The 24,009-nt window shown below is 51.6% G+C and overlaps 1 protein-coding gene across 9 annotated transcripts in view; it reads right to left on the bottom strand.

The window, feature by feature from the left end:
- Window positions 1-24,009, bottom strand: part of TPM2 (tropomyosin 2) — a 103,928-nt gene that overhangs the window by 3,622 nt on the left and 76,297 nt on the right. For 3 of the 9 annotated variants that reach the window (XM_073562489.1, XM_073562497.1, XM_073562493.1), the window contains 3 exons: window positions 11,644-11,719; window positions 10,846-10,908; window positions 10,692-10,761 (listed from right to left, as the gene is read on the bottom strand). In XM_073562489.1, the coding sequence (XP_073418590.1) occupies window positions 10,692-10,761; window positions 10,846-10,908; window positions 11,644-11,719 (209 nt within the window). Of the gene's footprint in view, window positions 1-5,902; window positions 6,385-10,691; window positions 10,762-10,845; window positions 10,909-11,121; window positions 11,198-11,643; window positions 11,720-24,009 lie in introns of those variants that run through there. The other 6 variants (XM_073562490.1, XM_073562494.1, XM_073562492.1 and 3 more) reach the window with 3 other exon arrangements.

Raw genomic sequence — 24,009 nt, 5'->3', positions numbered from 1 at the left:
TGTTGGTGCACTCAGAGATGGTCGATCAGGGTCTCGGTGCCGCTCATTGGTCTGTACAGTATACAGAACATAGAGCAGGTGTTGGTGCACTCAGAGATGGTCGATCAGGGTCTCGGTGCCCCTCATTGGTCTGTACAGTATACAGAACATAGAGAAGGTGTTGGTGCACTCAGAGATGGTCGATCAGGGTCTCGGTGCCGCTCATTGGTCTGTACAGTATACAGAACATAGAGCAGGTGTTGGTGCACTCAGAGATGGCTGATCAGGGTCTCGGTGCCGCTCATTGGTCTGTACAGTATACAGAACATAGAGCAGGTGTTGGTGCACTCAGAGATGGTCGATCAGGGTCTCGGTGCCCCTCATTGGTCTGTACAGTATACAGAACATAGAGAAGGTGTTGGTGCACTCAGAGATGGTCGATCAGGGTCTCGGTGCCGCTCATTGGTCTGTACAGTATACAGAACATAGAGCAGGTGTTGGTGCACTCAGAGATGGTCGATCAGGGTCTCGGTGCCCCTCATTGGTCTGTACAGTATACAGAACATAGAGCAGGTGTTGGTGCACTCAGAGATGGTCGATCAGGGTCTCGGTGCCCCTCATTGGTCTGTACAGTATACAGAACATAGAGCAGGTGTTGGTGCACTCAGAGATGGCTGATCAGGGTCTCGGTGCCCCTCATTGGTCTGTACAGTATACAGAACATAGAGCAGGTGTTGGTGCACTCAGAGATGGCTGATCAGGGTCTCGGTGCCGCTCATTGGTCTGTACAGTATACAGAACATAGAGAAGGTGTTGGTGCACTCAGAGATGGTCGATCAGGGTCTCGGTGCCGCTCATTGGTCTGTACAGTATACAGAACATAGAGCAGGTGTTGGTGCACTCAGAGATGGTCGATCAGGGTCTCGGTGCCGCTCATTGGTCTGTACAGTATACAGAACATAGAGCAGGTATTGGTGCACTCAGAGATGGTCGATCAGGGTCTCGGTGCCCCTCATTGGTCTGTACAGTATACAGAACATAGAGCAGGTGTTGGTGCACTCAGAGATGGTCGATCAGGGTCTCGGTGCCCCTCATTGGTCTGTACAGTATACAGAACATAGAGCAGGTGTTGGTGCACTCAGAGATGGTCGATCAGGGTCTCTGTGCCCCTCATTGGTCTGTACAGTATACAGAACATAGAGCAGGTGTTGGTGCACTCAGAGATGGTCGATCAGGGTCTCTGTGCCCCTCATTGGTCTGTACAGTATACAGAACATAGAGCAGGTGTTGGTGCACTCAGAGATGGTCGATCAGGGTCTCGGTGCCGCTCATTGGTCTGTACAGTATACAGAACATAGAGAAGGTGTTGGTGCACTCAGAGATGGCCGATCAGAGTCTCGGTGCGCCTCATTGGTCTGTACAGTATACAGAACATAGAGAAGGTGTTGGTGCACTCAGAGATGGCCGATCAGAGTCTCGGTGCCCCTCATTGGTCTGTACAGTATACAAAACATAAGAGTAGGTGTTGGTGCACCCAGAGATGGTCGATCAGGGTCTCGGTGAAGCTCATCGGTCTGTACAGTATACAGAACATAGAGCAGGTGTTGGTGCACTCAGAGATGGCTGATCAGGGTCTCGGTGCCGCTCATTGGTCTGTACAGTATAGAGAACATTGAGCAGGTGTTGGTGCACTCAAGAGATGGCCAATCAGAGTCTTAGTGCAGCTCATTGGTCTGCTCAGCTTACAGAACATAGAGAAGGTGTTGGTGCACTGACAGATGGACGATCAGGGTCGAGGTGCCGCTCATTGGTCAGTACAGTATAAAGAACATACTGTAGAGCAGGTGTTGGGGCATTCAGAGATGGTCGATCAGGGTCTCGGTGAAGCTCATTGGTCTGTACAGTATACAGAACATAGAGCAGGTGTTGGTGCACTCAGAGATGGTCGATCAGGGTCTCGGTGCCGCTCATTGGTCTGTACAGTATAGAGAACATTGAGCAGGTATTGGTGCACTCAAGAGATGGCCGATCAGAGTCTTAGTGCAGCTCATTGGTCTGCTCAGCTTACAGAACATAGAGAAGGTGTTGGTGCACTGACAGATGGACGATCAGGGTCGAGGTGCCGCTCATCGGTCTGTACAGTATACAGAACATAGAGCAACTGTTGGTGCACTCAGAGATGGTCGATCAGGGTCTCGGTGAAGCTCAATTGTCTGCACAGTATAAAGAACATAGAGCAGGTGTTGGTGCACTCAGAGATGGTCGATCAGGGTCTCAGTGACGCTCATCGGTCTGTACAGTATACAGAACATAGAGCAGGTGTTGTTGCTCTCAGAGACGATCAAAGTCTCCGTGCAGCTCATCGGTCAGTACAGTATACAGAACATAGAGCAGGTGTTGGTGCACTCAGAGATGGTCGATCAGGGTCTCGGTGAAGCTCATTTGTCTGTACAGTATAAAGAACATAGAGCAGGTGTTGGTGCACTCATAGATGGCCGACCAGAGTCTTAGTGCAGCTCATTGGTCTGCTCAGCTTACACAACATAGAGAAGGTGTTGGTGCACTGAGAGATGGTCGATCAGGGTCTCGGTGCCGCTCATTGGTCTGCTCAGCTTACAGAACATAGAGAAGGTGTTGGTGCACTGAGAGATGGCTGATCAGGGTCTCGGTGCCTCTCATCGGTCTGTACAGTATAGAGAACATAGAGCAGGTGTTGGTGCACTCAGAGATGGCCGATCAGAGTCTTGGTGCAGCTCATCGGTCTGTACAGTATAGAGAACATAGAGCAGGTGTTGGTGCACTCAGAGATGGCCGATAAGAGTCTTGGTGCAGCTCATCGGTCTGTACAGTATACAGGATATAGTGCGGGTGTTGGTGCACTCAGAGATGGCCGATCATGGTCTCGGTGCAGCTCATCGGTCTGTACAGTATAGAGAACATAGAGCAGGTATTGGTGCACTCAGAGATGCCGATCAGAGTCTTGGTGCAGCTCATCGGTCTTTACAGTATAGAGAACATAGAGCAGGTGTTGGTGCACTCAGAGATGGCCGATCAGAGTCTTGGTGCAGCTCATCGGTCTGTACAGTATAGAGAACATAGAGCAGGTGTTGGTGCACTCAGAGATGGCCGATAAGAGTCTTGGTGCAGCTCATCGGTCTGTACAGTATACAGGATATAGTGCGGGTGTTGGTGCACTCAGAGATGGCCGATCATGGTCTCGGTGCAGCTCATCGGTCTGTACAGTATAGAGAACATAGAGCAGGTATTGGTGCACTCAGAGATGGCCGATCAGAGTCTTGGTGCAGCTCATCGGTCTTTACAGTATAAAGAGCATAGAGCAGGTGTTGGTGCACTCAGAGATGCCGATCAGAGTCTTAGTGCAGCTCATTGGTCTGTACAGTATAGAGAACATAGAGCAGGTGTTGGTGCACTCAGAGATGGCTGATCAGGGTCTCGGTGCCTCTCATCAGTCTGTATAGTATAGAGAACATAGAGCAGGTATTGGTGCACTCAGAGATGGCCGATCAGAGTCTTGGTGCAGCTCATCGGTCTTTACAGTATAAAGAGCATAGAGCAGGTATTGGTGCACTCAGAGATGGCCGATCAGAGTCTTGGTGCAGCTCATCGGTCTTTACAGTATAAAGAGCATAGAGCAGGTGTTGGTGCACTCAGAGATGCCGATCAGAGTCTTAGTGCAGCTCATTGGTCTGCTCAGCTTACAGAACATAGAGCAGGTGTTGGTGCACTCAAGAGATGGCTGATCAGGGTCTCGGTGCCTCTCATCAGTCTGTACAGTATAGAGAACATTGAGCAGGTCTTGGTGCACTCAGAGATGGCCGATCAGGGTCTTGTTGTGCTGATCAGTGTGCTCATTCACTAGGTAGATTTATAAACAATTACATGAGTGCTTGAATTCTAATTTCCATGCGCTACAAGCAGCACTAGAGCGAGTTCTATGTGCGGGAATTATATGTAGGCGGCATCCCACGTATTCATGCCAGTGAGACCGCCGTGCCTGCACAAACAAGCAACGGTAAGTATACGGTGCTGCTAATACAGATGACAGTGTACAAGGTTGCGTGTCATCCAAGCCAATTGCGCAGTGTCACACAGGTGCGCAGTCAGGAAACTGCAACAGTGATCTTTATAGATGACTAGCTGAAGATCCCAGCGTTGCCCGGGCATAGTAACTAACCACGGTAAGTAATAACGAATTATAATGATTATATATCACCTAAAAACATTTCACATCATATATTCAACACTACAGATTTGCAACACAGATTAGCTAAATGACTACTCAAGTATTTTATTTTCAACTCATTCAAGAGTCTTTTGATAAACAACATTTTTGTTTTTTCCATTCGGTGCAAAGATGAACAGATTTTTGGCATTTCCAACTCTGGAACAGGCCACGTAAAGTTGACCATGAGAAAAGCATGGAGATGGCAAACCGATCCCTACTACTTTCAAGGACTGTCCCTGAGCCTTGTTAATGGACATTGCAAATGCCAGTCGAAGTGGAAACTGGAGGTGTTTAAAATCAAAAGGCAAATCAGATGGAATGAGTGGAATTCTTGGAATGAAAATGTCCTCTCCTTTGGCACATCCTGTTGCTGAGCTGTGTGATACTGCCTGCTGAGCTGTGTATCTAATTATGACCTGTGTGATACTGACTGCTGAGCCGTGTATCTAATCCTATCCTGAGTGATACTGACTGCTGAGCTGTGTATCTAATCCTCTCCTGTGTGATACTGACTGCTGAGCTGTGTATCTAATCCTCTCCTGAGTGATACTAACTGCTGAGCTGTGTATCTAATCCTATCCTGTGTGATACTGACTGCTGAGCTGTATGTCTAATCCTCTCCTGTGTGATACTGACTGCTGAGCTGTGTATCTAATCCTATCCCGTGTGATACTGACTGCTGAGCCGTCTTATCTAATCCCATCCTGTGTGATACTGTCTGCTGAGCCATGTATCTAATTATAACCTGTGTGATACTGACTGCTGAGTCGTGTATCTAATCCTATCCTGTATGATACTGACTGCTGAGCCGTGTATCTAATCCTCTCCCGTGTGATACAGTCTGCTGAGCCATGTATCTAATCCTATCCCGTGTGATACAGTCTGCTGAGCCGTGTATCTAATCTTATCCCGTGTGATACTGTCTGCTGAGCCGTGTATCTAATCCTATCCCATGTGATACTGACTGCTGAGCCGTGTATCTAATCCTATCCCGTGTGATACTGTCTGCTGAGCCGTGTATCTAATCCTCTCCTGTGTGATACTGACTGCTGAGTTGTGTATCTAATCCTCTCCTGTGTGATACTGTCTGCTGAGCCATGTATCTAATCCTCTCCCGTGTGATACTGACTGCTGAGCCGTGTATCTAATCCTCTCCCGTGTGATACTGACTGCTGAGCCGTCTAATCTAATCCTATCCTGTGTGATACTGACTGCTGAGCCGTCTAAGCTAATCCTATCCAGTGTGATACACCCTGCTGAGTCGTGTATCTAATCCTATCCTGTGATACTGTCTGCTGAGCTGTGTATCTAATCCTATCCTGAGTGATTCTGGGCTCCCCCTGCAGTCTGTGTCAGAGGGTGATCTGTGTCGGCACAGGTAATAAATTATGTTATTTCCAGCTTTACAGAAAGACGATAACACGATAGAAATGATAAGAATAATTGGCTCAGTTACCACAACTATCTACAAGGAAAACTGCTGCTCATAGCAACCAATCACAGCTCAGCTTCTTCTAAACAGCTCTGGTGAAATGAAAGATGCTTAGTGATTGGTTGTTATGTAGAGTGGGCGTGGCCGATACACACATACATAAACACACTCATTTTTATATATATAGATATGAAACTATGAGTGAGAAAAGCATGGAGGCATGAAAGAACGACAGAGATAGAAAGTAGAGAAGAAGCACTTTATTCACCAATGTCAAGGAGAAAACAATGAGCAGCAGAAGCCTCCATGTCTGTGTGACCTGTCCAGGAATCTGTTACCCGTCTCTGACATGGAATCACACAAAACACAAAAGATCCGTCTACAGATTTATGTACAAGACAGAAGAGATGGTGGAGGATGAGACCTCCATGTCTGTCATCAGTGACTGCAGAAGATAAGGAGATAACAATAGTGAAGCATGGAGGGAGATCCAGGGCAATGACCACGTGCATCTGCATAGAGGACCAGCCTGGAGGAAGCTCTGGAGGTGAGAGGTGCTGAAATGTGCAGCAGAGACAGACCGCAGGACATGAGTGACAGGAACAGTAGATGGACAGAAGAGCAGAGCGTCTGGAAGTCAGGGCTTAGAGAGAGGTAATGTCATTAAGGGCATTATCCAGCTCCTCACTGATGGCCTTATACTTCATCTTCTGAGCATAGACCTCATCTAGGGAAGGCACAGAGCAGAGGATAGAAAGTCAGAGCAGAGTATACCAGAGAAGGAAACACAAGAGGGGCACGGGATCAGAGAACAGTCAGAGCCAGCAAGGACAACTGGGCAAGACCAAACCATCATGAGTAACCTAGTAAGACACAACACACTGAGGAGAGCCCAGCACAGACACAAGCAAGGAGCCACCACAACAAACAACCCAGCATGAACAGTCCAAACACATCAAGGACTGACCTCCACAAACAACCCAGCATGGACTGTCCAAACACAAGCAAGGACCGAACACCACACACAACCCAACATGGAGAGTCCAAACACAAGCAAGGACCGACCACCACAAACAATCCAGCATGGAAAGTCCAAACACAAGCAAGGAGCGTCCACCACAAACAACCCAGCATGGACAGTCCAAACACAAGCAAGGACCGAACACCACAAAAAACCCAGTATGGACAGTCCAAACACAAGCAAGGACCGACCACCACAAACAACCCAGCATGGACTGTCCAAACACAAGCAAGGACCGACCACCACAAAAAACCCAGTATGGACAGTCCAAACACAAGCAAGGACTGACCTCCACAAACAACCCAGCATGGACTGTCCAAACAGAAGCAAGGACCGAACACCACAAAAAACCCAGTATGGACAGTCCAAACACAAGCAAGGACCGACCACCACAAACAACCCTGCATGAACAGTCCAAACACATCAAGGACTGACCTCCACAAACAACCCAGCATGAACTGTCCAAACACAAGCAAGGACCGACCACCACAAAAAACCCAGCATGAACAGTCCATACACAAGCAAGGACCGACCACCACAAACAACTCAGCATGGAGAGTCCAAACACAAGCAAGGACTGACCTCCACAAACAATCCAGCATGGAGAGTCCAAACACAAGCAAGGAACGACCACCACAAATAACCCAGCATGGAAAGTCCAAACACAAGCAAGGAGCGTCCACCACAAACAACCCAGCATGGACAGTCCAAACACAAGCAAGGACCGACCACCACACACAACCCAGCATGGATAGTCCAAACACAAGCAAGGACCGACCACCACAAACAACCCAACATGGACAGTCCAAACTCAAGCAAGGACCGACCACCACAAACAACCCAGCATGAACAGTCCAAACACATCAAGGACTGACCTCCACAAACAACCCAGCATGGACTGTCCAAACACAAGCAAGGAACGACCACCACAAAAAACCCAGCATGGACAGTCCAAACACAAGCAAGGACCGACCACCACAAACAACCCTGCATGAACAGTCCAAACACATCAAGGACTGACCTCCACAAACAACCCAGCATGGACTGTCCAAACACAAGCAAGGACCAACCACCACAAAAAACCCAGCATGAACAGTCCATACACAAGCAAGGACCGACCACCACAAACAACCCAGCATGGAGAGTCCAAACACAAGCAAGGACTGACCTCCACAAACAATCCAGCATGGAGAGTCCAAACACAAGCAAGGAACGACCACCACAAATAACCCAGCATGGACAGTCCAAACACAAGCAAGGACCGACCACCACAAACAACCCAACATGGAGAGTCCAAACACAAGCAAGGACCGACCACCACAAACAATCCAGCATGGACAGTCCAAACACAAGCAAGGACCGACCACCACAAACAACCCAGCATGGAAAGTCCAAACACAAGCAAGGGGCGACCACCACAAACAACCCGGCATGAAAAAAAAGAGACAAACCATTGAGGACAATCACAACAATCAATACATGAAGGACAACCAGATATGGAGAATCTAACATATGATGACTAACAAGGATGACCCTGAAAGGGCGACCCAGCAAGGACAACGCGACACAACTCAGCAACGGAAACCCTGCACAGATGTCCTATTGATAAAATGTCCTTACGGCTATCCCAGCACTGACAACCTATTAATAAGTGTGTCCTTAAGGACGACATTGCAAAAAGAACCCACAAAGACAAAGCTGCACATACTGCACATTTTATTTTTTCCCTCATTAATGTGCACTCTGCACCCCATCTTGACTGAAAAAAAACAGAAATGTAGAAATGTTTGCAAATTTATTAAAAAGAAAGACTGAAATCTCCCATGGTCATAAGTATTCAGCCCCTTTGCTCAGTATTGAGTAGACACACCTTTTCAGCTAGTACAGCCATGAGTCTTCTTGGGAATGATGTCACAAGTCTTTCACCTCTGGATTTGGGGATCCTCGGCCATTCTTCCTTGCAGATCCTCTCCAGCTCCGTCAGGTTGGATGGTGAACGTTGGTGGACAGCCATTTTCAGGTCTCTCCAGAGATGCTCCATTGGGTTTAGGTCAGGGCTCTGGCTGGGTCAGTCAGGAATGGTCACAGAGTTGTTCTGAAGCCGCTCCCTTGTTATTTTAGCTGTGTGCTTAGGGTCATTGTCTTGTTGGAAGGTGAACCTTCGGCCAAGTCTGAGGTCCAGAGCGCTCTGGAAGAGGCTTTCATCCAGGATATCTCTGTACTTGGCCGCATTCATGTTTCCTTCAATGGCAACCAGTCATCCTGTCCCTGCAGCTGAAAAACACCCCCATAGCATGATGCTGCCACCACCATGTTTCACTGTTGGGATTGTATTGGGCAGGTGATGAGCAGTGCCTGGTTTTCTCCACACATACTGCTTAGAATTATTTCCAAAAAGTTCTATCCTCATCTCATCAGACCAAAGAATCTTATTTCTCATAGTCGGGCCACTCTGCCATAAAGGGCCCGACTGGTGGAGGGCTGCAGTGATAGTTGACTCTGTGGAACTTTCTCCCATCTCCCTACTGCATCTGTGGAGCTCAGCCACAGTGATCTTGGGGTTCTTCTTTACTTCTCTGACCAAGGCTCTTCGCCCACGATTGCTCAGTTTGGCTGGACGGCCAGGTCTAGGAAGACTTCTGGTGGTCCCAAACTTCTTCCATTTAAGGATTATGGAGGCGACAGTGCTCTTCGGAACCTTGAGTACTGCAGAAATTCTTTTGTATCCTTGTCCAGATCTGTGCCTTGCCACAATTCTGTCTCTGAGCTCCTTGGCCAGCTCCTTTGGCCTCATGATTCTTATTTGGTCTGACATGCACTGTGAGCTGTGAGGTCAGTTTAATTACACACAGCTGGACTCCAATGAAGGCGTAGAACCATCTCAAGGAGGATCACAAGGAAATGGACAGCATGTGACTTACATATGAGTGTCTGAGCAAAGGGGCTGAATACTTATGACCATGGGATATTTCAGTTTTTCTTTTTTAATAAATTTGTAAAAATTTCTACATTTCTGTTTTTTTTCAGTCAAGATGGGGTGCAGAGTGTACATTAATGAGAAAAAAATGAACTTTTTGGAATTTACCAAATGGCTGCAATGAAACAAAGAGTGAAAAATTTAAAAGGGTCTGAATACTTTCCGTACCCACTGTATATCCCACTAAGGACAGCCTGGCACAAAACAACCCAACTGTAAAACCCAGCATAGAAAATACAGCGAGGGCAACCCGGCACAGATGACCCATTAAGAACAACTACATCACAAACAGCTAAACAAGGACAAAGCTGCATTTTTTATTTAAATTGACCAATTATTATATCATAGTCATATCAAAGTTGAAAACAGTTTACTGAAAGTCCATCAGCACCTGGGAACAACCCAACTTCATAAACAAGCCTGGACAACCCAGCTGGGAACCTAAGGCTAAGTGCTCACGTAGATTTTCCTCCTGCGGATTTTTCCGCGCAGATTTGAAGAAATCCGCAGGTCAAATTACCTGCATTTTTCCTGCGGATTTCTTCCTTTTTATTGCGGTTTTCCAGCGGTTTTTCTGCAGTTTTCTATTGCGGTTTTCCCCCTGCGGATTTGGAGAATGGAGCAGGTGGAAAACCGCACAAAAGAAGTGACATGCTGCATTTTTTGTACCGCACAAAAACCGCGCAGAAAAATCTGCAGCGTCTGCACAGCGTTTTTTTTTGCATTGATTTACTGTAAATCAGTTTGCGGATCTGCAGCGTTTCTGAGCGGTAAAATCCGCTGCGGAACCGCAGGAAAAATGCATGGTGTGCACATGGCCTAAGAAGGACAAGGCTGTACATCTTCTGTCATGTGACTACGAATAAATCATCAGTCTGAATAATCATGTAATGAAAGCCCACCATCAGAGAATTCTAGTGACAGATTCCTAGGAATAGCATTTGCCTGAAAATTGTCAAAGATTTCATGAGGAACCTGGGAACAGACGAGATAAGCGTAGCAGCAGGATGAAGCCAGTGTCACTATAAAATTTTACCTTCAAGGTCATCGATGGTCTTCTCCAACTTTGCCACTGATTTTTCTGCAAACTCCACTCGGCTTTCAGTCTAAAAAAAAGACAATTCCATTTTATACAGAGGAAAGATGTCTTCCATGAAGGGGTAGACTCTACAAGAGCAGCTCAGCCTCACCTCCTTCAGCCGTTCCGTCAGATGTCTTATCTCCTCCTCATAGTGATCTTCTTTGGATGAATACTATAGAAGGACAGATGGAGAAGATTAGGTTCCATCTCCATCATTAGTAGACAGAGAATAATGAGGGCACAAGCGTTTCAGGACCGGGATTAGCCATGTTAGAGGGTGGCGCTTCCATGCAGGGCATTGACCAGGGCAGAGTTGTTAGAAGAGGCGATGCCAGGACATGTTATCACACAGCAGATGTTCCTGGATACTTTAAGCACATGATACCTTATCTGCTTGAGCCTCAAGGGACTTTAGGTTATTGGTGACAGTCTTCAGCTCCTCCTCTAAGTCACCACATTTACTGTGTGAGGGACATAAAGCAGGGAAGTGCGGAAGGGTAGAATGGAGGGCGTGAAGGGGAAAAGGAGAGAGAAAGGTGGAAAAGCAAAAATGAGATAAGAAGCCAACACAGGATGAAAGAGCAGAATACAGAAGTGCGAAAACGATGAGGAGGCCGATGTATCAGCTATTAGAAGGGTGGAAGGCGAGTCTCTGACATGAGGACTGAGCGGCTGCCTGGTGACAGCACCAAACACTGACCAGGATCCTCCAAAGATGACTCATACAGAAGTGTGAACGATATGGCAGGTCTACAACTCCCCCCTAGAAGGACAGCGCCGTCCGGCTGCACAGTGACATAGCAGAGTTCAGATCTAGTGACAGATCAGAGACAGGCAGAGAACCTCTGATAGACAGAAGAGACATGAGGCTAGACAGCAGAGATGGGGCAGGCGCCTCCTCCAATACCTCCTCCTCTGCTGCTATCAGGGATTTCAGTGCTTGGTCCATTGTGCGGAGTTCTGTTTCTAACTCCCTGTACCGACTCCGGAAGGAAAAAAGGAAAATCAGACGACGTTTACAGGGAGTGAGCATCCACATAACATCAGAACCCAGGAGAAATACCCAGACTACACCGCCTCATGACTCCCGGGACCATGACCTCACCGCAGCCATAAGGACCTCCCCGCCAGTATTAGTACTGAGAGTCATGAAGAGTTACTGGACCTGTGACATCACGATGGCCATGACTAGTTTGGAGACTAGTGTAGAGGACTGGATTGCACTCGACCATGGGGGAGGAGGTGACAGACGGAGGAACTATAGACCCCAAATAATCCTAATATATCAGTCAGAGGGCAATCTCCAGACTCATTGTATCCATACTGCGCGCTTAATGGCGTCCACCAATTATACCGCGTATTGTGAGAGGGATAACATGGGTTTCACTAGAACCGAGCTATGATCGGTCACTCCTGTACTCCAGGTCTGTTATTAGGGGGATTCCGGGGTCCTGGGATTAGCGGTGACTGTAGAGCTGAGGTGGGACGGTCACTCCTGTACTCCAGGTCTGTTATTAGGGGGATTCCGGGGTCCTGGGATTAGCGGTGACTGTAGAGCTGAGGTGGGACGGTCACTCCTGTAATCCAGGTCTGTTATTAGGGGGATTCCGGAGTCCTGGGATTAGCGGTGACTGTAGAGCTGAGGTGGGACGGTCACTCCTGTACTCCAGGTCTGTTATTAGGGGGATTCCGGGGTCCTGGGATTAGCGGTGACTGTAGAGCTGAGGTGGGACGGTCACTCCTGTACTCCAGGTCTGTTATTAGGAGGATTCTGGGGTCCTGGGATTAGCGGTGACTGTAGAGCTGAGGTGGGACGGTCACTCCTGTACTCCAGCTCTGTTATTAGGGGGATTCCGGGGTCCTGGGATTAGCGGTGACTGTAGAGCTGAGGTGGGACGGTCACTCCTGTACTCCAGGTCTGTTATTAGGGGGATTCCGGGGTCCTGGGATTAGCGGTGACTGTAGAGCTGAGGTGGGACGGTCACTCCTGTACTCCAGGTCTGTTATTAGGGGGATTCCGGGGTCCTGGGATTAGCGGTGACTGTAGAGCTGAGGTGGGACGGTCACTCCTGTAATCCAGGTCTGTTATTAGGGGGATTCCGGAGTCCTGGGATTAGCGGTGACTGTAGAGCTGAGGTGGGACGGTCACTCCTGTACTCCAGGTCTGTTATTAGGGGGATTCTGGGGTCCTGGGATTAGCGGTGACTGTAGAGCTGAGGTGGGACGGTCACTCCTGTACTCCAGGTCTGTTATTAGGGGGATTTCGGGGTCCTGGGATTAGCGGTGACTGTAGAGCTGAGGTGGGACGGTCACTACTGTACTCCAGGTCTGTTATTAGGGGGATTCTGGGGTCCTGGGATTAGTGGTGACTGTAGGGCTGAGGTGGGACGGTCACTCCTGTACTCCAGGTCTGTTATTAGGGGGATTCCGGGGTCCTGGGATTAGCGGTGACTGTAGAGCTGAGGTGGGACGGTCACTCCTGTACTCCAGGTCTGTTATTAGGGGGATTCCGGGGTCCTGGGATTAGCGGTGACTGTAGAGCTGAGGTGGGACGGTCACTACTGTACTCCAGGTCTGTTATTAGGGGGATTCTGGGGTCCTGGGATTAGCGGTGACTGTAGAGCTGAGGTGGGACGGTCACTCCTGCACTCCAGGTCTGTTATTAGGAGGATTCTGGGGTCCTGGGATTAGCGGTGACTGTAGAGCTGAGGTGGGACGGTCACTCCTGCACTCCAGGTCTGTTATTAGGGGGATTCCGGGGTCCTGGGATTAGCGGTGACTGTAGAGCTGAGGTGGGACGGTCACTCCTGTACTCCAGGTCTGTTATTAGGAGGATTCTGATGTCCTGGGATTAGTGGTGACTGTAGAGCTGAGGTGGGACGGTCACTCCTGTACTCCAGGTCTGTTATTAGGAGGATTCTGGGGTCCTGGGATTAGCGGTGACTGTAGAGCTGAGGTGGGACGGTCACTACTGTACTCCAGGTCTGTTATTAGGAGGATTCTGGGGTCCTGGGATTAGCGGTGACTGTAGAGCTGAGGTGGGACGGTCACTCCTGTACTCCAGGTCTGTTATTAGGAGGATTCCGGGGTCCTGGGATTAGCGGTGACTGTAGAGCTGAGGTGGGATGGTCACTCCTGTACTCCAGGTCTGTTATTAGGGGGATTCCGGGGTCCTGGGATTAGCGGTGACTGTAGAGCTGAGGTGGGACGGTCACTCCTGTACTCCAGGTCTGTTATTAGGGGGATTCCGGGGTCCTGGGATTAGCGGTGACTGTAGAGCTGAGGTGGGACGGTCACTCCTGCACTCCAGGTCTGTTATTAGGGGGATTCCGGGGTCCTGGGATTAGCGGTGACTGTAGAGCTGAGGTGGGACGGTCACTCCTGCACTCCAGGTCTGTTATTAGGGGGATTCCGGGGTCCTGGGATTAGCGGTGACTGTAGAGCTGAGGTGGGACGGTCACTCCTGTACTTCAGGTCTGTTATTAGGGGGATTCCGGGGTCCTGGGATTAGCGGTGACTGTAGAGCTGAGGTGGGACGGTCACTCCTGCACTCCAGGTCTGTTATTAGGGGGATTCCGGGGTCCTGGGATTAGCGGTGACTGTAGAGCTGAGGTGGGACGGTCACTCCTGTGCTTCAGGTCTGTTATTAGGAGGATTCTGGGGTCCTGGGATTAGCGGTGACTGTAGAGCTGAGGTGGGATGGTCACTCCTGCACTCCAGGTCTGTTATTAGGGGGATTCCGGGGTCCTGGGATTAGCGGTGACTGTAGAGCTGAGGTGGGACGGTCACTACTGTACTCCAGGTCTGTTATTAGGGGGATTCCGGGGTCCTGGGATTAGCGGTGACTGTAGAGCTGAGGTGGGACGGTCACTCCTGCACTCCAGGTCTGTTATTAGGGGGATTCCGGGGTCCTGGGATTAGCGGTGACTGTAGAGCTGAGGTGGGACGGTCACTCCTGTACTCCAGGTCTGTTATTAGGGGGATTCCGGGGTCCTGGGATTAGCGGTGACTGTAGAGCTGAGGTGGGACGGTCACTCCTGTACTCCAGGTCTGTTATTAGGAGGATTCTGGGGTCCTGGGATTAGCGGTGACTGTAGAGCTGAGGTGGGACGGTCACTCCTGTACTCCAGGTCTGTTATTAGGGGGATTCCGGGGTCCTGGGATTAGCGGTGACTGTAGAGCTGAGGTGGGACGGTCACTCCTGTACTCCAGGTCTGTTATTAGGGGGATTCCGGGGTCCTGGGATTAGCGGTGACTGTAGAGCTGAGGTGGGACGGTCACTCCTGCACTCCAGGTCTGTTATTAGGGGGATTCCGGGGTACTGGGATTAGCGGTGACTGTAGAGCTGAGGTGGGACGGTCACTCCTGTACTCCAGGTCTGTTATTAGGAGGATTCTGGGGTCCTGGGATTAGCGGTGACTGTAGAGCTGAGGTGGGACGGTCACTCCTGTACTCCAGGTCTGTTATTAGGAGGATTCTGGGGTCCTGGGATTAGCGGTGACTGTAGAGCTGAGGTGGGACGGTCACTCCTGTACTCCAGGTCTGTTATTAGGAGGATTCTGGGGTCCTGGGATTAGCGGTGACTGTAGAGCTGAGGTGGGACGGTCACTACTGTACTCCAGGTCTGTTATTAGGGGGATTCCGGGGTCCTGGGATTAGTGGTGACTGTAGGGCTGAGGTGGGACGGTCACTCCTGTACTCCAGGTCTGTTATTAGGGGGATTCCGGGGTCCTGGGATTAGCGGTGACTGTAGAGCTGAGGTGGGACGGTCACTCCTGTACTCCAGGTCTGTTATTAGGGGGATTCCGGGGTCCTGGGATTAGCGGTGACTGTAGAGCTGAGGTGGGACGGTCACTCCTGCACTCCAGGTCTGTTATTAGGGGGATTCCGGAGTCCTGGGATTAGCGGTGACTGTAGAGCTGAGGTGGGACGGTCACTCCTGTACTCCAGGTCTGTTATTAGGGGGATTCCGGGGTCCTGGGATTAGCGGTGACTGTAGAGCTGAGGTGGGACGGTCACTACTGTACTCCAGGTCTGTTATTAGGGGGATTCCGTGGTCCTGGGATTAGCGGTGACTGTAGGGCTGAGGTGGGACGGTCACTCCTGTACTCCAGGTCTGTTTTTAGGGGGATTCCGGGGTCCTGGGATTAGCGGTGACTGTAGAGCTGAGGTGGGACGGTCACTCCTGTACTCCAGGTCTGTTATTAGGGGGATTCCGGGGTCCTGGGATTAGCGGTGACTGTAGAGCTGAGGTGGGACGGTCACTCCTGCACTCCAGGTCTGTTATTAGGGGGATTCTGGGGTCCTGGGATTAGCGGTGACTGTAGAGCTGAGGTGGGACGGTCACTCCTGCACTCCAGGTCTGTTATTAGGGGGATTCCGGGGTCCTGGGATTAGCGGTGACTGTAGAGCTGAGGTGGGACGGTCACTACTGTACTCCAGGTCTGTTATTAGGGGGATTCCGGGGTCCTGGGATTAGCGGTGACTGTAGAGCTGAGGTGGGACGGTCACTCCTGTACTCCAGGTCTGTTATTAGGGGGATTCTGGGGTCCTGGGATTAGCGGTGACTGTAGAGCTGAGGTGGGACGGTCACTACTGTACTCCAGGTCTGTTATTAGGGGGATTCCGGGGTCCTGGGATTAGCGGTGACTGTAGAGCTGAGGTGGGACGGTCACTCCTGTACTCCAGGTCTGTTATTAGGGGGATTCCGGGGTCCTGGGATTAGCGGTGACTGTAGAGCTGAGGTGGGACGGTCACTACTGTACTCCAGGTCTGTTATTAGGAGGATTCTGGGGTCCTGGGATTAGCGGTGACTGTAGAGCTGAGGTGGGACGGTCACTACTGTACTCCAGGTCTGTTATTAGGGGGATTCCGGGGTCCTGGGATTAGCGGTGACTGTAGAGCTGAGGTGGGACGGTCACTCCTGTACTCCAGGTCTGTTATTAGGAGGATTCTGGGGTCCTGGGATTAGCGGTGACTGTAGAGCTGAGGTGGGACGGTCACTCCTGTACTCCAGGTCTGTTATTAGGGGGATTCCGGGGTCCTGGGATTAGCGGTGACTGTAGAGCTGAGGTGGGACGGTCACTCCTGTACTCCAGGTCTGTTATTAGGGGGATTCCGGGGTCCTGGGATTAGCGGTGACTGTAGAGCTGAGGTGGGACGATCACTCCTGCACTCCAGGTCTGTTATTAGGGGGATTCCGGGGTCCTGGGATTAGCGGTGACTGTAGAGCTGAGGTGGGACGGTCACTCCTGCACTCCAGGTCTGTTATTAGGGGGATTCCGGGGTCCTGGGATTAGCGGTGACTGTAGAGCTGAGGTGGGACGGTCACTCCTGTACTCCAGCTCTGTTATTAGGGGGATTCCGGGGTCCTGGGATTAGCGGTGACTGTAGAGCTGAGGTGGGACGGTCACTCCTGTACTCCAGCTCTGTTATTAGGGGGATTCCGGGGTCCTGGGATTAGCGGTGACTGTAGAGCTGAGGTGGGACGGTCACTCCTGTACTCCAGCTCTGTTATTAGGGGGATTCCGGGGTCCTGGGATTAGCGGTGACTGTAGAGCTGAGGTGGGACGGTCACTCCTGTACTCCAGCTCTGTTATTAGGAGGATTCTGGGGTCCTGGGATTAGCGGTGACTGTAGGGCTGAGGTGGGACGGTCACTCCTGTACTCCAGGTCTGTTATTAGGAGGATTCCGGGGTCCTGGGATTAGCGGTGACTGTAGAGCTGAGGTGGGACGGTCACTCCTGTAGTCCAGGTCTGTTATTAGGAGGATTCTGGGGTCCTGGGATTAGCGGTGACTGTAGAGCTGAGGTGGGACGGTCACTCCTGTACTCCAGGTCTGTTATTAGGAGGATTCTGGGGTCCTGGGATTAGCGGTGACTGTAGAGCTGAGGTGGGACGGTCACTCCTGTACTCCAGGTCTGTTATTAGGGGGATTCCGGGGTCCTGGGAATAGCGGTGACTGTAGAGCTGAGGTGGGACGGTCACTCCTGTACTTCAGGTCTGTTATTAGGGGGATTCCGGGGTCCTGGGATTAGCGGTGACTGTAGAGCTGAGGTGGGACGGTCACTCCTGTACTCCAGGTCTGTTATTAGGGGGATTCCGGGGTCCTGGGATTAGCGGTGACTGTAGAGCTGAGGTGGGACGGTCACTCCTGTAGTCCAGGTCTGTTATTAGGAGGATTCTGGGGTCCTGGGATTAGCGGTGACTGTAGAGCTGAGGTGGGACGGTCACTCCTGTACTCCAGGTCTGTTATTAGGAGGATTCTGGGGTCCTGGGATTAGCGGTGACTGTAGAGCTGAGGTGGGACGGTCACTCCTGTACTCCAGGTCTGTTATTAGGGGGATTCCGGGGTCCTGGGATTAGCGGTGACTGTAGAGCTGAGGTGGGACGGTCACTCCTGTACTTCAGGTCTGTTATTAGGGGGATTCCGGGGTCCTGGGATTAGCGGTGACTGTAGAGCTGAGGTGGGACGGTCACTTCTGTACTCCAGGTCTGTTATTAGGAGGATTCTGGGGTCCTGGGATTAGCGGTGACTGTAGAGCTGAGGTGGGACGGTCACTCCTGTACTCCAGGTCTGTTATTAGGGGGATTCCGGGGTCCTGGGATTAGCGGTGACTGTAGAGCTGAGGTGGGACGGTCACTCCTGTAGTCCAGGTCTGTTATTAGGAGGATTCTGGGGTCCTGGGATTAGCGGTGACTGTAGAGCTGAGGTGGGACGGTCACTCCTGTACTCCAGGTCTGTTATTAGGAGGATTCCGGGGTCCTGGGATTAGCGGTGACTGTAGAGCTGAGGTGGGACGGTCACTCCTGTACTCCAGGTCTGTTATTAGGGGGATTCCGGGGTCCTGGGATTAGTGGTGACTGTAGAGCTGAGGTGGGACGGTCACTCCTGTACTCCAGGTCTGTTATTAGGGGGATTCCGGGGTCCTGGGATTAGCGGTGACTGTAGAGCTGAGGTGGGACGGTCACTCCTGTACTCCAGGTCTGTTATTAGGAGGATTCTGGGGTCCTGGGATTAGTGGTGACTGTAGAGCTGAGGTGGGACGGTCACTCCTGTACTCCAGGTCTGTTATTAGGAGGATTCTGGGGTCCTGGGATTAGCGGTGACTGTAGAGCTGAGGTGGGACGGTCACTCCTGTACTCCAGGTCTGTTATTAGGGGGATTCCGGGGTCCTGGGATTAGCGGTGACTGTAGAGCTGAGGTGGGACGGTCACTCCTGTACTCCAGGTCTGTTATTAGGGGGATTCCGGGGTCCTGGGATTAGCGGTGACTGTAGAGCTGAGGTGGGACGGTCACTCCTGTACTCCAGGTCTGTTATTAGGAGGATTCTGGGGTCCTGGGATTAGTGGTGACTGTAGGGCTGAGGTGGGACGGTCACTCCTGTACTCCAGGTCTGTTATTAGGAGGATTCTGGGGTCCTGGGATTAGCGGTGACTGTAGGGCTGAGGTGGGACGGTCACTCCTGTACTCCAGGTCTGTTATTAGGAGGATTCTGGGGTCCTGGGATTAGCGGTGACTGTAGGGCTGAGGTGGGACGGTCACTCCTGTACTCCAGGTCTGTTATTAGGAGGATTCTGGGGTCCTGGGATTAGCGGTGACTGTAGAGCTGAGGTGGGACGGTCACTCCTGTACTCCAGGTCTGTTATTAGGAGGATTCTGGGGTCCTGGGATTAGCGGTGACTGTAGAGCTGAGGTGGGACGGTCACTCCTGTACTCCAGGTCTGTTATTAGGAGGATTCTGGGGTCCTGGGATTAGCGGTGACTGTAGAGCTGAGGTGGGACGGTCACTCCTGTACTCCAGGTCTGTTATTAGGAGGATTCTGGGGTCCTGGGATTAGCGGTGACTGTAGAGCTGAGGTGGGACGGTCACTCCTGTACTCCAGGTCTGTTATTAGGAGGATTCTGGGGTCCTGGGATTAGCGGTGACTGTAGAGCTGAGGTGGGACGGTCACTCCTGTACTCCAGGTCTGTTATTAGGAGGATTCCGGGGTCCTGGGATTAGCGGTGACTGTAGAGCTGAGGTGGGACGGTCACTCCTGTACTCCAGGTCTGTTATTAGGAGGATTCTGGGGTCCTGGGATTAGCGGTGACTGTAGAGCTGAGGTGGGACGGTCACTCCTGTACTCCAGGTCTGTTATTAGGAGGATTCTGGGGTCCTGGGATTAGTGGTGACTGTAGGGCTGAGGTGGGACGGTCACTCCTGTACTCCAGGTCTGTTATTAGGAGGATTCTGGGGTCCTGGGATTAGTGGTGACTGTAGGGCTGAGGTGGGACGGTCACTCCTGTACTCCAGGTCTGTTATTAGGAGGATTCTGGGGTCCTGGGATTAGCGGTGACTGTAGAGCTGAGGTGGGACGGTCACTCCTGTACTCCAGGTCTGTTATTAGGAGGATTCTGGGGTCCTGGGATTAGCGGTGACTGTAGAGCTGAGGTGGGACGGTCACTCCTGTACTCCAGGTCTGTTATTAGGAGGATTCTGGGGTCCTGGGATTAGCGGTGACTGTAGAGCTGAGGTGGGACGGTCACTCCTGTACTCCAGGTCTGTTATTAGGAGGATTCTGGGGTCCTGGGATTAGCGGTGACTGTAGAGCTGAGGTGGGACGGTCACTCCTGTACTCCAGGTCTGTTATTAGGAGGATTCTGGGGTCCTGGGATTAGCGGTGACTGTAGAGCTGAGGTGGGACGGTCACTCCTGTACTCCAGGTCTGTTATTAGGAGGATTCTGGGGTCCTGGGATTAGCGGTGACTGTAGAGCTGAGGTGGGACGGTCACTCCTGTACTCCAGGTCTGTTATTAGGGGGATTCCGGGGTCCTGGGATTAGCGGTGACTGTAGAGCTGAGGTGGGACGGTCACTCCTGTACTCCAGGTCTGTTATTAGGAGGATTCTGGGGTCCTGGGATTAGCGGTGACTGTAGAGCTGAGGTGGGACGGTCACTCCTGTACTCCAGGTCTGTTATTAGGAGGATTCTGGGGTCCTGGGATTAGCGGTGACTGTAGAGCTGAGGTGGGACGGTCACTCCTGTACTCCAGGTCTGTTATTAGGAGGATTCTGGGGTCCTGGGATTAGCGGTGACTGTAGAGCTGAGGTGGGACGGTCACTCCTGTACTCCAGGTCTGTTATTAGGAGGATTCTGGGGTCCTGGGATTAGCGGTGACTGTAGAGCTGAGGTGGGACGGTCACTCCTGTACTCCAGGTCTGTTATTAGGAGGATTCTGGGGTCCTGGGATTAGCGGTGACTGTAGAGCTGAGGTGGGACGGTCACTCCTGTACTCCAGGTCTGTTACTAGGGGGATTCCGGGGTCCTGGGATTAGCGGTGACTGTAGAGCTGAGGTGGGACGGTCACTCCTGTACTCCAGGTCTGTTATTAGGGGGATTCCGGGGTCCTGGGATTAGCGGTGACTGTAGAGCTGAGGTGGGACGGTCACTCCTGTACTCCAGGTCTGTTATTAGGAGGATTCTGGGGTCCTGGGATTAGCGGTGACTGTAGAGCTGAGGTGGGACGGTCACTCCTGTACTCCAGGTCTGTTATTAGGAGGATTCTGGGGTCCTGGGATTAGCGGTGACTGTAGAGCTGAGGTGGGACGGTCACTCCTGTACTCCAGGTCTGTTATTAGGAGGATTCTGGGGTCCTGGGATTAGCGGTGACTGTAGAGCTGAGGTGGGACGGTCACTCCTGTACTCCAGCTCTGTTATTAGGGGGATTCCGGGGTCCTGGGATTAGCGGTGACTGTAGAGCTGAGGTGGGACGGTCACTCCTGTACTCCAGCTCTGTTATTAGGAGGATTCTGGGGTCCTGGGATTAGCGGTGACTGTAGAGCTGAGGTGGGATGATCACTCCTGCACTCCAGGTCTGTTATTAGGTGGATTCCGGGGTCCTGGGATTAGCGGTGACTGTAGAGCTGAGGTGGGACGGTCACTCCTGTAATCCAGGTCTGTTATTAGGGGGATTCCGGGGTCCTGGGATTAGCGGTGACTGTAGAGCTGAGGTGGGACGGTCACTCCTGTACTCCAGGTCTGTTATTAGGAGGATTCTGGGGTCCTGGGATTAGCGGTGACTGTAGAGCTGAGGTGGGACGGTCACTCCTGTACTCCAGGTCTGTTATTAGGAGGATTCTGGGGTCCTGGGATTAGCGGTGACTGTAGGGCTGAGGTGGGACGGTCACTCCTGTAATCCAGGTCTGTTATTAGGAGGATTCTGGGGTCCTGGGATTAGCGGTGACTGTAGAGCTGAGGTGGGACGGTCACTCCTGTAATCCAGGTCTGTTATTAGGGGGATTCCGGGGTCCTGGGATTAGCGGTGACTGTAGAGCTGAGGTGGGACGGTCACTCCTGTAATCCAGGTCTGTTATTAGGGGGATTCCGGGGTCCTGGGATTAGCGGTGACTGTAGAGCTGAGGTGGGACGGTCACTCCTGTAATCCAGGTCTGTTATTAGGAGGATTCTGGGGTCCTGGGATTAGCGGTGACTGTAGAGCTGAGGTGGGACGGTCACTCCTGTACTCCAGGTCTGTTATTAGGAGGATTCTGGGGTCCTGGGATTAGCGGTGACTGTAGAGCTGAGGTGGGACGGTCACTCCTGTACTCCAGGTCTGTTATTAGGGGGATTCCGGGGTCCTGGGATTATTGGTGACTGTAGAGCTGAGGTGGGACGGTCACTCCTGTACTCCAGGTCTGTTATTAGGGGGATTCCGGGGTCCTGGGATTAGTGGTGACTGTAGGGCTGAGGTGGGACGGTCACTCCTGTACTCCAGGTCTGTTATTAGGGGGATTCTGGGGTCCTGGGATTAGTGGTGACTGTAGGGCTGAGGTGGGACGGTCACTCCTGTACTTCAGGTCTGTTATTAGGGGGATTCCGGGGTCCTGGGATTAGCGGTGACTGTAGAGCTGAGGTGGGACAGTCACTCCTGTACTCCAGGTCTGTTATTAGCAGGATTCCGGGGTCCTGGGATTAGCGGTGACTGTAGAGCTGAGGTGGGACGGTCACTCCTGCACTCCAGGTCTGTTATTAGGAGCATTCCGGGGTCCTGGGATTAGTGGTGACTGTAGAGCTGAGGTGGGACGGTCACTCCTGTACTCCAGGTCTGTTATTAGGAGGATTCTGATGTCCTGGGATTAGTGGTGACTGTAGAGCTGAGGTGGGACGGTCACTCCTGTACTCCAGGTCTGTTATTAGGAGGATTCTGGGGTCCTGGGATTAGCGGTGACTGTAGAGCTGAGGTGGGACGGTCACTCCTGTACTCCAGGTCTGTTATTAGGAGGATTCTGGGGTCCTGGGATTACTGGTGACTGTAGAGCTGAGGTGGGACGGTCACTCCTGCACTCCAGGTCTGTTATTAGGAGGATTCCGGGGTCCAGGGATTAGTGGTGGCTGTAGAGCTGAGGTGGGACGGTCACTCCTGCACTCCAGGTCTGTTATTAGGAGGATTCCGGGGTCCTGGGATTAGCGGTGACTGTAGAGCTGAGGTGGGACGGTCACTCCTGTACTCCAGGTCTGTTATTAGGAGGATTCTGGGGTCCTGGGATTACTGGTGACTGTAGAGCTGAGGTGGGACGGTCACTCCTGCACTCCAGGTCTGTTATTAGGAGGATTCCGGGGTCCAGGGATTAGCGGTGGCTGTAGAGCTGAGGTGGGACGGTCACTCCTGCACTCCAGGTCTGTTATTAGGAGGATTCTGGGGTCCTGGGATTAGCGGTGACTGTAGAGCTGAGGTGGGACGGTCACTCCTGTACTCCAGCTCTGTTATTAGGGGGATTCCGGGGTCCTGGGATTAGCGGTGACTGTAGAGCTGAGGTGGGACGGTCACTCCTGCACTCCAGGTCTGTTATTAGGAGGATTCCGGGGTCCTGGGATTAGCGGTGACTGTAGAGCTGAGGTGGGACGGTCACTCCTGCACTCCAGGTCTGTTATTAGGAGGATTCCGGGGTCCTGGGATTAGCGGTGACTGTAGAGCTGAGGTGGGACGGTCACTCCTGTACTCCAGCTCTGTTATTAGGGGGATTCCGGGGTCCTGGGATTAGCGGTGACTGTAGGGCTGAGGTGGGACGGTCACTACTGTACTCCAGGTCTGTTGTTATTAGGTGAAGCATTGGGTCCAGCATTTAGTGATGACTGTAGAGTCGCGGTGGGACGATCCAGAGAAGTTATAGAGTGTCGTTCTGCTGGAGACGGATGGGCTTATTGTAACCTCTAAAAGGTAGAGATCGTGAAATCTTGTTCGCTCCCCGATTTACTTCTGATGGATCAGTTTACGTTTACCGTCCATAAACC

The sequence above is a fragment of the Dendrobates tinctorius genome, unplaced genomic scaffold, assembly GCF_039654945.1.
Source record: "Dendrobates tinctorius isolate UK_male_01 unplaced genomic scaffold, ASM3965494v1 ptg000353l, whole genome shotgun sequence".
In the NCBI taxonomy this organism is placed as follows: Eukaryota; Metazoa; Chordata; class Amphibia; order Anura; family Dendrobatidae; genus Dendrobates; species Dendrobates tinctorius.
Note: the sequence above shows the minus strand (reverse complement) of the source record. Positions and strands in the feature narration are given on the sequence as shown.